The following is a 15,399-nucleotide window of genomic DNA, read 5'->3' on the forward strand; positions in this document are numbered from 1 at the left end:
AGAGAGACCCCAAGCCATACCAATGCTGAGGAATTTGAGCTGCCCCTAGCACACATGTACTGATTTGCACTCATGCCTCTGCCACTGCTCTGAGTACATGCATACTTTTTCATAGATTATCTTTGAACTTCTTTATATACTATAGAAGGTCACTAAATTGGCTTTGTAAGAAGTTTATGTATTATACAGGATGTTCTACAAATTTATGAACTTCAAGATTTTAAAGAGGATACAACAGAAAAATTATAAATGGCAACACTAGGAGAGGATTTAAATATAGCCTTTCAAAGCTAAACATAAATCTTAATATGTCTAAATAATGCTTCATTCATTTACCCAAGCTTACATTTATTATTCTAACCAGAGGCAAGGTAGAAAGCAAGGCATGTAGCAACAGCCGTGTGAACCCTAGGACCATTAGGTCATCCAAACCAGAAGAACACTGTTCTCAAAAACGCTGGCCCAGAGAGTCTATAGCCTGCATATTTATCCACTCTACCAACCAACATTAACAATACTTGAGCCATAAAGTACAGAGAAGCTTGGTAGTTCCTCAGAGAATTAAGCACAGATAAATAATACCACAAAATAATTCTATTTGGTATATACTCCAAAGAATTGAAACAAAAACATGTCTATACATAAAAGTTTGTACAGCTGTTCAAAAAACAAAAGTCACAGAAGTGGAAACAAACCAAATGTTCATCAACTATTGAGTGGAATAAACAAATCATGGTATATCCTGAAAAGGAATACTGTTGGGTCAAAAAAGATTATCGGTTCTATGGAATGGATGAGCCTACAAAATATTATAGTAAGTAAAAGTTACTCACATGCTGGGTGGTGGAGGTGGTGGTGGTGGTGGCGGTGCACGCCTGTAATCCCAACACTCTGGGAGGCAGAGGCAGGTGGATTTCTGAATTCCAGGACAGCCTAGTCTACAGAGTGAGTTCCAGGACAGCCAGGGCTATACAGAGAAACCCTGTCTCGGAAATAATAATAATAATAATAATAATAATAATGATGATGATGATGATGATGATGAAAGAAAAAAAAGTTACTCACAGCTAGCATGATAGCATGTGCCTATAATCTCAGCATTCAGGAGAGGCAAGGCATTTTCAGCTACAGGTAAGGTCCAGGCCAGCCTGGGCTATATGAGACCCTCTCTCCAAAAACCAACCAACCAACGAAACAAACAAACCAACAAAAAACAGAACAGAAGAGATAGAAAAGTAGACAGAGGGATAGAGACTAGACAAAAAAGGTTTGAAACATACTGTCAAAATAGGCAAATGCATGCAAAGGATATTAGTAGCTGTCAGTGGGTCAAGGAATTACGGAATGGCATTGTTTGTTAAAAGGTATGGGGTTTCTTTTGAACACAATGAAACTATTCTCCACTTAGATGGCATTGATGGTTGTGTGATCATACTAATCTATTAAAAATCATTAAATTGTACTACTTAATAGAATGGTGATCAAGTCCTCAAACAAGTAAAAAATTCTTAGTTTTTCTTATATAAGGACATAAAAGCTACATTCTGAATATATCAAACCCAAAGTTGGTTTTAATTATAAGCTGACTCCATGTGACTATCAATTGATCTAGACCAGAAGTGCTTCTTCAGTAACAGGGTCCCAAGTAGGAGGTGACCAGAAGATGAGAGGTAAAGAAGACAGGGGGTCTTGCACAAGCTCTGTCTTATGCCAAGCAAGCTTATTAAGAAGTACAACATCTTATATATACTATTTCCAGAGCAGAAACAGGACAAAGTCAGCAACAACTATCATACAATGGAACTAAGTAGCACTAATCAAATTAGAAGCTAATCAGACAATGTTGCAAAAGGGGAACACAGGGTATATCTCAAGAGCTTTGTAGACAGAGCACACAGTGGCCTTGGAACTGATAACTACAGCCCTGTAAGGTAGGAAGAGTCTCGTTCTCAGGATCCAAAGCAGCTCCCCCAAAGTCCCAGCCCCAGGCCATTACTACCTCTGCCAAGTATGTTCCTGGTTTTAGACATGGAACTTTGTTTCTTTTCAATACATCAGGAAAAATCTCCCAAGGCTCTAATCCCAGGCTTTTTTTTTTTTTTCTTTTTGGATTTCTGGTTTTTCAAGACAGGGTTTCTCTGTATAGCCCTGGCTGTCCTGGAACTCACTCTGTAGACCAGGCTGGCCTCGGACTCAGAAATCCACCTGCCTCTGCCTTCCAGAGTCCTGGGATTACAGGCGTGCACCACCACTGCCCAGCCCCAGGCTATTCCTAGCTCTACCAAGCATGTTCCTGGTTTTAGATGAGGAGCTATGTTCATTCTTGCATGCGCTTCGGGGAAAGCCTTGGATCAGCCCAGCCCCTCAACATTCAATCATGGGAAGTAGGAGATGAGATTAAAACCTTACCTGTAGGAACAAATAAGGTATGTCCCTGCTTTACCACACATTTGTAGCATTTATCTACTTTATCTCCAAAGAACACCTCACTCTGGGTCACAGATGAACTCCAAGATTCATAGAGTGCCAAATTTTCATTTGTTGGCTTTATCAAATAAAAAATCTTCTCACCCTAGAAGGAAGTAATCATACTACTTTGAAAAAGAAAAGCCAATCTCAGGATGGCCTACGTTGGTACAATTTCTCAATAAAAGGATCTAAATTAGATTTAATGAGATTTTAAGTGTAAAAAAAAAAATCGCATATCTGATCAGCAGCTAATTCCCTAATCAGTAGGTTCAGAGCAACTAAAACTCCTCCCATCTTCAACAGAGAGTCAATAATCCTATCAAAGAAAGCAAGGTAAGAGTGGAAGATAAAGATTAGATAAAGAACCACAAACAAGCTCTGGTCTGCATAATCAACTCTCAAAATTCACCATAAAGATTTTATAGATAACTTATAGGTAGATTCAATGGTGATAGAATTTTTTTGATAATGTTTTTTAAGTGTGTCCAGTATGTCAGTCATTAGCTATGTGTAATGTAACTATGGGGAATGAACAACTCAATGTTTAATTATATTAAATTTTAATTATTTAAATCTAGTCATATAAGCCTAATGTTTATTAGGCAATGTAGTTCTAGATAAAGAGATCAAATAAAACCCAAAAGAATTAGTCATTTTATAGACATTTGTAGTATATCCAACTTGTCTCATTCTCCTCCTAAGGCCAGAAGCAATTATCACTGTAATTTTATTCCTTCTCATTTGATTCAGAGATTAATGCAAATTAACTAAAGAGAAATGGGGGAACAAAGACAAAAGGCTAACAGAAACAAACTTAAAATATAGAGGCAAGAAGGGTATCTAAGTAAAAAACTCAGTGACTTTTCTATTACCTGAAATTAAAAAAAAAAAAAAAAAAAAGAGCACCAAGGCAGAAAATGTTTAAGAAGCAGAAGAATATTTAAATGTTTACAAGTGTTTCAAATGAATGAGCAAATGAATGTCCCACCAGAAAAATATGGCATGTTTTTGTTAATAAATACCCTATTCTTACCCAAAGGACATGGTACCAGACTGAAGTCCCACCAAAGTCAATGTGGAAATCTGTGTAGCTATCTTGAACTCCCATTAAGCAGTATTTCTGGACAAAGGGCTTGGGGAAGACGGAATCGTCTGGCCAGTAATTTTCCACCCATGAAAGTTTTCTGGCTATATCAGGAACCTCCACCAATTCAGACATCCTTAAAAAAGAAAAAGATAATATAATATAATATATACACAGGAACATATACAAATTAAAGACTTCTTAAAACAATTCTTTCCATGTCACCTAAACCAAGCAATTAAATGGAACTCAAGATTAATAAAACTGAATTTTATGCCCTGGGGGGCAGAGGCAGGCGGATTTCTGAGTTCGAGGCCAGCCTGGTCTACAGAGTAAGTTCCAGGACAGCCAGGGCTACACAGAGAAGATTTTTGTTGCTCGTCATCGTCGGTCATCATCGTCCTCATCATTGTCATCATCGTCATCACGGAGACATGGTTTCACTATGTAGCTCGTACTGGAATGAGGCTGGCCTTGAACTCAAGAGTGCCACCTGCCTCTGTATCCTGAGTGCTAGGATTAAAGGTGTGTATAGCCACTATACTCAGCTACATCTTGTTTCTAAATATTCTGTAAGCCTGGGAAAGCAAAATTTAGAACACTGCTTCCAAAGGATAACTATAAAAGTCACAATTATGCTTCTTACTAAAATATCATTAAATTACATTTAGCTAAAATTCAGACTGCTCAGGCAAACTGTCTAGAGATACTCACTTTGTATCTGAAAATTCAAGGCTGATCACATTTAACACTTTTGGTCTGTTAGGATTCATGAAGTATTTAACATAATTGTGAAGTGTCATTTTGCTGTCCGCCTGCCTTGCCACATCAATAACGTCTATCACTTTGTCACCACCTGCAGAAAAAAATTACAGTCTTACTATTGGCTTTAAAAGTTGCATAAATAGATACTCTAAATAAAAATACTAAAAGTCATATGTGCTTTTAGTATGTTAATTAAGTCAACTATAAAACTACATAGAAGTAACAATGATTATAAAAACAATGTACTATAAACCTAAGTATCAATGATTTTTTATGGGTAGCTTAAAATGACAAAAACATAAATTGGGATATAAAAATTGTCCACTGTTTCCTGGGTCTGTTTCCTCATACATTAAAAAGACTGGCTTTCTGCTGCTTGGTAGAGCTAGTAATAGCCTGGGGCCAGGCGATGGTGGCAGGCCTGTAATCCCAGTACTCTGGGAGGCAGAGGCAGGTGGACTTCTGAATCCGAGGCCAGCCTGGTCTACAGAGTGAGTTCCAGGACAACCAGGGCTATCCAGAGAAACCCTGACTCGAAAAAAAAACAAATCCAAAAAACAAAAACAAACAAACAAACAAAAAAAGACTGGCTTTTCCCTTCAGTTTCTATAATGCTACAGACTCTAAATTGTAAAAGGTGAGCACTGGGGGATAGATAAACATTGGGGCAAATAATTTTTGCTTCATTGGTTGTATCTTATAATATTCTCCCTGAATAGAATAGTGGCCATCATGCAAAAGCCAATTCATATTAGTGCAGTCTGCGTGCTCACATCCTTCATTGTGATCACCTTACGGTATTCCCTATAAAACCCCAAGATGACGCTTACAGAGCTCTGAGGTGCCACCCTAAAAAACAAAACCCTTTTACAAGGGATTACAGAATGCGTTCAGATGCAAAATATGGCAAGAGTTAACCATTCTGAAGTACAAAATAAGTGTTCCATTCTTATGTCAATGTAACTTCATATAGACTAGTAATATTGCCACAGACTTATCTTGATCTACAGCATAATAGTTAAACTAATGTTATTTTAACTGAAGAGCTTTGCAGTGCTAAAAGTTAGTGGATAGTACTATGTCCAATTTTCTGAGGAACCTCCAGACTGATTTCCAGAGTGGTTGTACCAGCTTGCAATCCCACCAGCAAAGGAGTGTTCCTCTTTCTCCACAGCCTCGCCAGCATCTGCTGTCACCTGAGTTTTTGATCTTAGCCATTCTGACTGGTGTAAGGTGGAATCTCAGGTTGTTTTGATTTGCATTTCCCTGATGACTAAGGGTGTTGAACATTTCTTTAGGTACTTCTCAGCCATTCGATATTCCTCAGTTGAGAATTTTGTTTAGCTCTGTACCTCAATTTTTAATAGGGTTAATTGGTTCTCTGAGTCTAACTTCTTAAGTTCTTTGTATATATTGGATATTAGCCCTCTATCAGATGTAGGATTGGTAAAGATCTTTTCCCAATCTGTTGGTTGCTGTTTTATCCTATTGACAGTGTCCTTTGCCTTACAGAAAGAAGGCTTTGCAATTTTATGAGGTCCCATTTGTCCATTGTTGATCAAACAACCCCAGTGTAGGGGACTGCCAGGGAAGAGAGGTGGGAGGCTGGGGGAGGGGAGCACCCTCATAGAAGCAGGGGGAGGGTAATGGGGGTTTCCAGAGGAGAAACCCGGAAAGGGGATAACATTCGAAATGTAAATAAAATACCCAATAAAAAAAAGGAAGATAAAAGAAAAAAAGTTGGTGGATAAAGTTGTTTGAACGTTTCCTATAATTAAATTAACTAACAAATTACTTATAGACAGGTTTCAATTAAATCTAAGCCTTATTTCCTAGTTTATTATATATTTAAACTTAGATGAATGCTGAAGTCAGGGCATTTAGCTGGATTTTTCTAAATGAAGCAATTATTAGTGAAAATGGATAAAGGGACAGCTTCTTCAATATGACGTGCTGAGGAAACAGTAGGTAGTGGTGAGCACGAGTCAGACAAGGTGGCTTTGGGTTCTCATCCTCAGATAACACTTCTCCTTGTTACCAATGGCATGTACATATCGTCAACTTATCTATAAACTTGACAGTGAGCACAAATGAAAGGAATGAAAATTTCAACAATATGGCAGTCAGTAATTTTTACCTTGTTTCTTACTTTGAGTCTCAAAGTTACAAGTCAGTTCAGGTATCATTAAATGGCAATATTCACCAAGTCATTAGCATAAATACATGTTTGAATTCAGTCTTATTTTTTTATAGCCTCTCCTCTAAAATGGGTCAAGAAGCAGGACCCAGAAGACAACCAAGCTCAGAATGTATACCCCAATTCTACAGATGCCTAGAACCTATCCAGTTTCTCCTCTTCGAATCTTTGACTGGCTTCAGTAATGGTTTTCCCTACATGAATATCAATTTAACAACTAAGAGAGTAGTAGGGTAAGGCTGACAAAGTAAGAACAGATAAAATGCTTCACTCCTGTCTGACCATTGTAGGTCTGTAGAATTGCTTTCAACAGAAGAACTTATGACTTTACTTTTATGATGCATCCGGCATGCAGAGCTGATATTTTCCATTCCACAACAAAACTGTTAAAAAAAAAAACAAAAACAAAAACAACAACAAAAAAAGACTAATAGTTTTACCATGTTTTTGAAAGTACTTAAGGGAACCAAGTTCGTACCTACATAACGTTCCACATCCATCACTGAAAAAGCAGGTGAAGGAAGCCTGAGTCCAAGGTCATCTAATTTAGGGACCATAATAGGTACATCAAATCCATGTTTCTCCAGATATCTTTGTGTCAGCTGACTGCCATGCATCTTTACAATGATTTCATCGGCACTAAGAAAAACATTAAGAATAAAATGTCATTTTTGTGGATAAGCTGTTATCCTATTAGTAGTCCTATTAGGTAATGAGTTAGCTCAGAGAAAAGAATGTGGAAAAACATTCGTTTCAGTGGTTCTCAATCTAATTCTCCTCTTTAAAACTTTCAAAGAACTCTTAAAGTAAAATTCATGTTTAATTAATAAAAGAATAGATCATATAGGAATGTAAAGTGTTAGATGTAATGTAACAATTATAGAGTGAGGCAAATTATGTATTCACATGAAAAGGTACCTATGATATCTATCACTAAAGCAAAAACTATATAATACCATTCATAACACAACCACATTTTTAAAGATTTATACACATACACACACACACACACACACACACACAGAGAGAGAGAGAGAGAGAGAGAGAGAGAGAGAGAGAGAGAGAGAGAGAGAGAGAGAGAGAAGAGAAGAAAAATATCTTGGAAGACTTACATTATGCCTTACATAGGGAATTATGAAAACACATTTATTTTATATACCCTGGATACATTATATCAACTATGTTTAACTCAATAATTATTTTGCTATGGCTTAAATAATCAAAGGCTTATGGGTTAGTTAAAAGAAGCCCTTTAATCAACAGAAATAATAGTTTAGATATTTGTGATCCTATCATAACCTATCCTCATCTGGGCTTACCTTGGCAGAAGAGCTGTTAAGTTACTAAGGATCTTAATACTAGTTTTTTAGGGTCACAGATCTTTGAAATAAGTAAAAGCCATATTTCCTCTCCCTGAAAAATGTCTGCCCACACAGACACTAATTTGCATAGATGGTTTTTGGGAGAACACAAAACATCTGAGACCTGTAAATAGGCCCAGACCCAAAAAAAAAAAAAAAAAAAAAAAAAAAAAAAAAAAATCTATGGCTATGTAAAATAAAAAGAAATAAAATTCAAAAAATAAAATAAAGCATTGTCCAGTAAAAAGGAAAACAAGCAAACTGGTAATTGATAGCTTGAGAACAAAATCCCACCACCACTACTACCCCAAGATAGGGTTTCCCTGTGTAGCAGTTGTGATGGTCCTGGAACTCTATAAACCAGGCTGGCCTCAAGCTCACCTGCATCCACTCCAAGTGCTGGGATTTAAGGCAAGAGCCACCAATGTTGGCTCAAGAACAAGACTCTTAATTAAACAAAAATCATCTGAAAACACTGTTTCCTGTTTTTCTGTCTCGCCCGACCTGGGGGAGGCCAATGTGTATGGGGGCTGGTTTTTCATCTTGGTTCTGTTTAATGACTAAATGGTGGTGAACAGAGCAGAGCAATCTTAAAGACAGAGGAAAAATAGCAGGGTTTTTATTACCTGAAAGAAAATTCGGTAATAGGCTGAACGTGATACTGTGATTTAAATTTAAATTGTGCTTCCTCTCTTTAACAAGCTGAGATATGATCTTGTATAAAAGCCTATTAAGCATTATCTCTTTAAAAAGATGTCAGGCAGTGAGTAGGAAATGATCTGAATTAGCATGATTAAATGCTTTATAATGCTTTTTGACTCTCTCTTTTAGCTTAGACAGCTCAGATATACTCCATTATTTTTCAGAATCAAAAAACTCAGTCCTGATGCCATCAGAGGCTAAGCAGTGACCATGAATGCTTCTGCTGGACCCAGGGCCCAGGCAGCCAATACAGTGATTGGAGAAAAACAGAAGCAAAACAGGAAAAGATCAGAAGAAAAACAGCAGTTGCACCATTAGAAGGAATCGGGAACTGCTTCAAATCAGTATGTTTCAGATCCTAGGGCTGAGTATCTTCAGTGTGCACACAGCAGAGGTTCCACGAATCTAATCCTCGTTACTCCTCTGCTCCTGAGATTTTTTATTTCCTTTACAGAAAAGAAGTGAAAAGCCAGCTGACAACAATGGCATGGTGCCACGGAAATCTGAAAAGGCCACTTTATCAGCCAATGCTGTTAATCTTGTTTAAGCCAGAACAAGATTCCAACCTTGGGAAGCCTCGAGACCGGAGCTGTTTAACAAAAGCTCTAGTTCCAGCTTGCACGGGTTTGGAGCCACTGTCTGCTTCCGTGTAGTCATGCCGGTGCCAGTTCATCCTCTTCTTCACTGAATTGACAGAAAGTCAGAAAAAGAAACATGTTTGGTAACTGGCAATAGTATGTACTCTCTAATTGTAGGCCACATAATCAGAAGTTAACAACTGTAAGCCCAATGAAAACACTCAAGTGTTTTAATGCATTCCCAGCCAACAAAAGGAAATTTTACAAAAGCTAATACTGTAATTATAACTGAGGGTTTTTAAAAGCCTGATCATTTCATTCAAAATAACTTAAAAATTAAAACAAAGACATTAAAGCAGCAAATAAGTCTTTTATTGACTCACATTAAACCATACTATAATATTTCCTAATTATTTAAAATTAACTTTTATTAAAACATCAAGTCATACTATGATTAACCACATCATCCAAACTATCAACTCAGGATAAGTAAGGCATTTGATCACTTATCAAAAATCTATTCTAACAGCATAACACCATTCTCTCTTATGCAAAGATTTAGTCTCCACATACGCACAGTTACTGACACAAAGAACAGAGAAGAGGCATAATTAAAGCAGGGCATATGAGCACATAACCACCCCCAACTTAGGGAGTGCTGAGAGTCAGAGTCCGGACTTCTCGCATGCTCTAAGTTATTTCAAATGCTTCCCTTCCTTTACCAAAACTCTAACACTGAATACATATCTAGTAACAGTCACAGACATAGCCAACAGATGTAGAAATCAGGGTTATTTAATTCAATCTAAAGATGGAATCTAAAGATTCCCAAGTAACTTACTGTAACTAGATCTTCTATACAGAAAAGTTATGTCGTACCCCACCCCACTAAAATCAAGAAAACTTTTGAATTACAGTTGAATCTACATAGGAAATTCCACTAAGGTATCTTTTGTGTGTTATTTTTTCCTCATTTGAACCAATTTATACGAAGCTGGAGAGATGGCTCAGTCGTTGAGAGCACTAATTGCTCTTCCGAAGGTCCTGAGTTCAAATCCAGCAACCACATGGTGGCTCACAATCATCCGCAACTAGATCTGATGCCCTCTTCTGGAGTGTTTAAAGACAGCTACAGTGTACTTACATATAATAAATAAATCTTAAAAAAAACAAAACAAAAAAACAAACCAACAACAACAAAAACGAAACTCTTCATACAATGGCTGGAGAGATGGCTCAGCAGGTAAGAACACTTGCTGCTCTTACACAGCTTTAGGATTCAGCTCCCCCCAACCTTCATTAGGTGCATCTCTGATGCCCTCTCCTGGCCTCCTCAGGCACCTATACATGTGCACATACGAATATAGACACACACAAAAACATACATAGAAGTAAAAACAAATTTTTCAAACCATTCCTACAATTCAAGGGCATCTTATTGTTGGTTTTCCTCTATTACACATAGACATAAAACTTTCATTTTCATCTGGTATCACGTTTTTATACTGATTATTTTCTTCTTTTATGAACATTTTCTCCCTACCACATAATCAAAAGCAAATTAGAACCAGCCAACAACTTTAATGTGTAGATGTGCCATTTTTTAATTATTTTTTTATTCTTAAGCACAATGGTGGTTTAAATGAGAATGATTCCCAGAGGCTAATATATTTGAATACTTAGTCACTAGTTAGTGGACCATTTGCAGAGATTTATAAGTGTGGCCTTTGGCCCCACCCTCACTGGCTGCAGCATTTGGGAGAGTGGGCCACCTCACCTGGGCCACACACTAGAGCTGGCCCTCGTGGCAGAAAGCATGGGCTGAGTGAAGGAAAGCTGCCCCTCATCTGGGCAGAGTGGGAGAGCTGGTCCTGTTGGCATGGGCACAGGGGAGCTGACGGGCTGAGCGACTCAGTTTCCACCCAGACCCAGATGCAGGACTCTAAGTTGGCCCACCCCAACATCTACCCCATCTGTGAACTGCTGGAGTGTATGAAGGGGCAGGTCCTGCAGATCCAAAGCTGTAGGATCTCTATTGCAACAGACAGAACATCCAAGAAGAGTCCCAGTTGAGGATTCAGTACTGATAGTGTAGCAAAAGCCAGAGGCTGCAAACCAATGACTCATGGCAATGAGCATTTGCAGGTAAGCTGTATGGACAAAAGGTGTACTGTGGGACACACTGACGCTTCCACAGCAGGAGGGTTTGGTTCTGTTTTGTTTTTCTCTTTTTTTAATTTTAATTTTTTTGTTTTCATTGAGAGGGGAAGTTGCCGGGGAGGAAGGCAGCTATGAAGGGATAGGGAGATGAGTGGGACTGGGGAGAATGATGTAAAATTTACAAAGAATCAATAAAACATTTTTTAAAAACACGGGGCAAAAAATGATGGCCTTGTTAGATGAGCTGTGTCACTGAGGGGCAGGCTGAGGTTCCAAAAGAGTCTGCAATCCTCAGGGCATGCTCGCTCTGCCTCAGGGTTGTTTGTCAGGAAGTGAGCCCTCAGTTGTTCCTTTGCTCTGCCATTATGGGCTCTAACCCCTTTGAATCTATAAGCCAAATTAAACACCTAAGTTTAAAATTAAAAACTTAAGTTGCCTTCGTCATAGTGTTTCATCATAGTAACAGAAAAGTAATTAAGACAAGCACATCATTTGTTCTTAATCTTTCTTCATACAACATTGTGATTAACAGTCATGTACATAAGTCTGTTTCTGTGATTAATTCCTCAAGATAAATTTCCAGAAATGCTAGAAGAAACTGGTGATTTGACTGAAAATTGCCCCCAGAGGCTCATATATTTAAATAGTTGGTCCCCAGTTGGTGGCTGTCTGGGATGGATTAGAAGGTGTGGTCCTGTTGGGAGGAGGTGTGTTACTGGTGACAGCTTGAGGTTCCAAGCCTCCCATCATTCGAACCTCCCATCATTCCAAGTACACTATCTCTGCCTCCTGCTTGTAAACAGAAACACGAGCTCAGCTGCTGTCCCAGCTACCTGCTGCCACGGTCAGCCTTCTTGGCTGTAATAACCTCTTAATCCTCTGCACCCACAAGCCCATGATAGCCTTTTATAAGTTGCCTTAATTTCATTATTTCATTACAGCAACAACAAAAACTAACACAAACAGCATTATTTTAAGGATACTTATATACTGTAAAACTGCCTCAAGGAAAATGGGCATAATCTTAAAAATCCTAGCACACTTGCTAAGTTGACTACACAGACAATAATGGATCACAACTTATGCTCTGAATAAAAATGTTTCAGAGAGATGCTTCACATTCCTAGCATACAGGTAGGAACCTAGCTCAAGGCGGTGCTCCTCAGGCGTCATCGTCATCGTAAAAACAGAACACCAGCACAAAAGCTGTCTGTTTACTTTTTCCCCTCTTTGAGACAGGGTCTCTCTAATATACTATTGGCATTCCTTGAACTCACTACACAGACCAGGATGCTCTTGAACTCACAAAGATCCACCTGCCTCTGCCTCCCAAGTGCTGGGGTTAAAGACATATGCCACCAAGCCAGGAGTGGTGGTGCACACCTGTAATCTCAGCACTTGAGAGGCAGAGGCAGGCAGATTTCTGAGTTCGAGGCCAGCCTGGTCTACAGAGTGAGTTCCAGGACAGCCAGGACCACACAGAGAAACCCTGTCTTGAAAAACCAAAAAAGAAAAAAAAAAAAAAAAAAAAAAGAAGACATATGCCACCATAACCAGCTAGATGTTGCTTTTAATCTTTGCAGAGCACATTAATCAGTGAGATCTACTCAGTTTATGCCTTGATAGCTATGGGTTCAAACTACAGCTCTGACAAATAACTACACAAGATTTAATTAGGTAATTCACCTCGTATATCATAAAATATTGTTGCACATATTGAAGGAGGTGACATAGGTCAAGCACTGACTCACTAAGCACCCAGCATGTAATAGCCTGCTAAATACTATTAACTTCCTTTAATGTGCTGACCTATATACAGATCAAGAGAAGCACACAACTGTCCTATTTGGCCAACAAGCTTGAAATGTAAAATTGCCACTACAGCTGACTGAATTTTATTTTAGAGGAAGCCAATGAAGGAACAGTAAACTATTGTTGCAGTAAAGTAGTAGGCACAGGGAAAGGGCGAAGATGTCTGCCTTGGTTGCATGTCCCTGAGGAGTATACAGAATATATATTCAAATACTGAGCCCCTTTCTGCTTTAAAATAAGATTCTTCACAACTGGAAAGGATAGTCTAATTCACTTTATTGTATATTATAGTGTCTCAATTGTATCTATAAAGACATCTGGGATATTCTGACAGGAACAAGAAACCCTGGATATCAAGAAACATTTAATAGCAGAGGGAAAGAACTGAAAGAAATTACTCAAGTTGAAGGGAGGGGGTACTAGGGGAGGGGTGAACCTTAAATCAAGACAGAACAGATGAAGGCACCCTGGGAACCTCCCCTCCTGAGTACCCAAAGTTGGATGTTTGCCCAGAAGACGGCCAGTGTCTGGGATGAAGGTCTTCAAAGGCAAGAGGGACTTTAAGGGCCAAGTAACAGGCAAGCATCTCTCTGAAACATCTTTATTCAAAGTGCAAGTTGGGATCCATTATGGTCTGTGCAGTCAACTTAGCAAGTGTGCTAGGATTTCTAAAAGATGACATCATATAGGAAAAACAGAGTGTATCCCTTAAAGTAGTACTACCCCTTAGAAACTCAGTACTTCATATAAATAAAACTCAAATCATTTCATTTGGGGAATAGATAACTGAATTCTATACCAAAACTGATATAAAATTTAGTTCTGTTCCACCTTCAATAATAATAATTTACTTCTTCCCAACTTATTCTTGACCAAAACTTATATACAACATACATCAGTGCTACAAGCACTTGCTACAAGCAAGATTCATGTAAACAATTCTACAAGGTGCATTTAAGGCTTATATTGTATATTATAAAAGCAGGTCACTTGTATTTGACATAAACTATTCTTATGTATTTCTACTGCTTAAATTCCTAGGTCTTGGGCTGGAGAGATGACTCAGCAGTTAAGAGCACCAACTGCTCTTCCAGAGATCATGAGTTCAAATCCCAGCAACTGCATGGTGGCTCACAACCATCCCTAATGAGATCTGACACCCTCTTCTGGGGTGTCTGAAGACAGCTACAGTGTACTTACATATAACAATAAATAAATCTTTAGGAAAAAATTCCTAGGTCTCTTTATAAAACAGATTATGAAAATTATTAATATTTCTTACAAATGATCTAATTGTTACTAAATCTCTTTTCATATAACAAAATTTCTACTTAGAAAAGTATAATGAGGCAAAACTCCATATTCAAACAGTAAGGCTGTAAATTACCTACATCCTACCTATAGTTTATCCAAGTATCCTTAGTCAAAGATTCCTTCTTGTTTTGTTTTGTATGTTTTTGAGACAGAGTCTCACTATGCAGCCCTGGCTGGCCTGTAACTTGCTATGTAAGACCAGGCTGTCCTTGAACTCACATAGATGTGTCTGCCTCTGCCTTCCAAGTATTGGAAAGGAAAGCTGGAGAGACAGGCTTTGATGATTTAGGTACTGGAAATTAAAGTCTGAACATTAGCCTTTAATAGTTATGCTATCTCTAGCCCTCCTAGTTTTATAATAACAAAGACTTCAGTTTTCCTTTAATTTTGTGAGCACAAAAATTATATTTTGCAGTCAAAAATTTGTAAAGAAATAATTATACCCCAAAGCCTTTTAAATATTTGCTCTTACATCTGTACAATGACATCTCAATTTAGTCTTTGGAACTATCTGTAAAGGACCAAATAAAAATATTGTTTTGCTTCTAATGCTGGTATACTCTAGACAGGTGGATAAAAAGGGTTCTGGCCTTTACCTTGTACTCTCCAAAAAAGACTGTCATCAGAGCCCTGCTCTGGCCTTACCTTCCATGCCTATCTTTCCACGGGCACTAGGGGTGCAGAAGGGAGACGGTTTAAGTAGATAATCTTTGACATCCAAATTCAGTAAATGCATGCAAAATGTTACCTATCAATACCCTAATTTTCTCCTAAATATTCAACGTGCATCTGCCCGATAGAGTCAAATCTTAATTCTGCACATTGCTCCAATGTTGTCATCAGCCATGACAGAAGCAGGTAAGTTTTGTTTGACATGCTTTGGAAACTGAAAGCTTCCAAGCAATTAAAAATGTTAGTATTTCTCTCCCTTATTCTTGTGGCATACTTAATCATTCA

General features: G+C 38.1%; 1 protein-coding gene across 1 annotated transcript in view; it reads right to left on the reverse strand.

Moving 5' to 3' along the window:
* Window positions 1–15,399, reverse strand: part of Kdm7a (lysine demethylase 7A) — a 65,809-nt gene that overhangs the window by 28,223 nt on the left and 22,187 nt on the right. The window contains exons 3-7 of the mRNA XM_052173492.1: window positions 9,145–9,262; window positions 6,994–7,154; window positions 4,268–4,409; window positions 3,503–3,689; window positions 2,410–2,572 (exon numbers count right to left, since the gene is read on the reverse strand). Coding sequence (XP_052029452.1) covers window positions 2,410–2,572; window positions 3,503–3,689; window positions 4,268–4,409; window positions 6,994–7,154; window positions 9,145–9,262 — 771 coding nt within the window. The remainder of the gene's footprint in view (window positions 1–2,409; window positions 2,573–3,502; window positions 3,690–4,267; window positions 4,410–6,993; window positions 7,155–9,144; window positions 9,263–15,399) is intronic.

This window comes from Apodemus sylvaticus, chromosome 2 (assembly GCF_947179515.1).
Source record: "Apodemus sylvaticus chromosome 2, mApoSyl1.1, whole genome shotgun sequence".
Lineage (NCBI taxonomy): Eukaryota > Metazoa > Chordata > Mammalia > Rodentia > Muridae > Apodemus > Apodemus sylvaticus.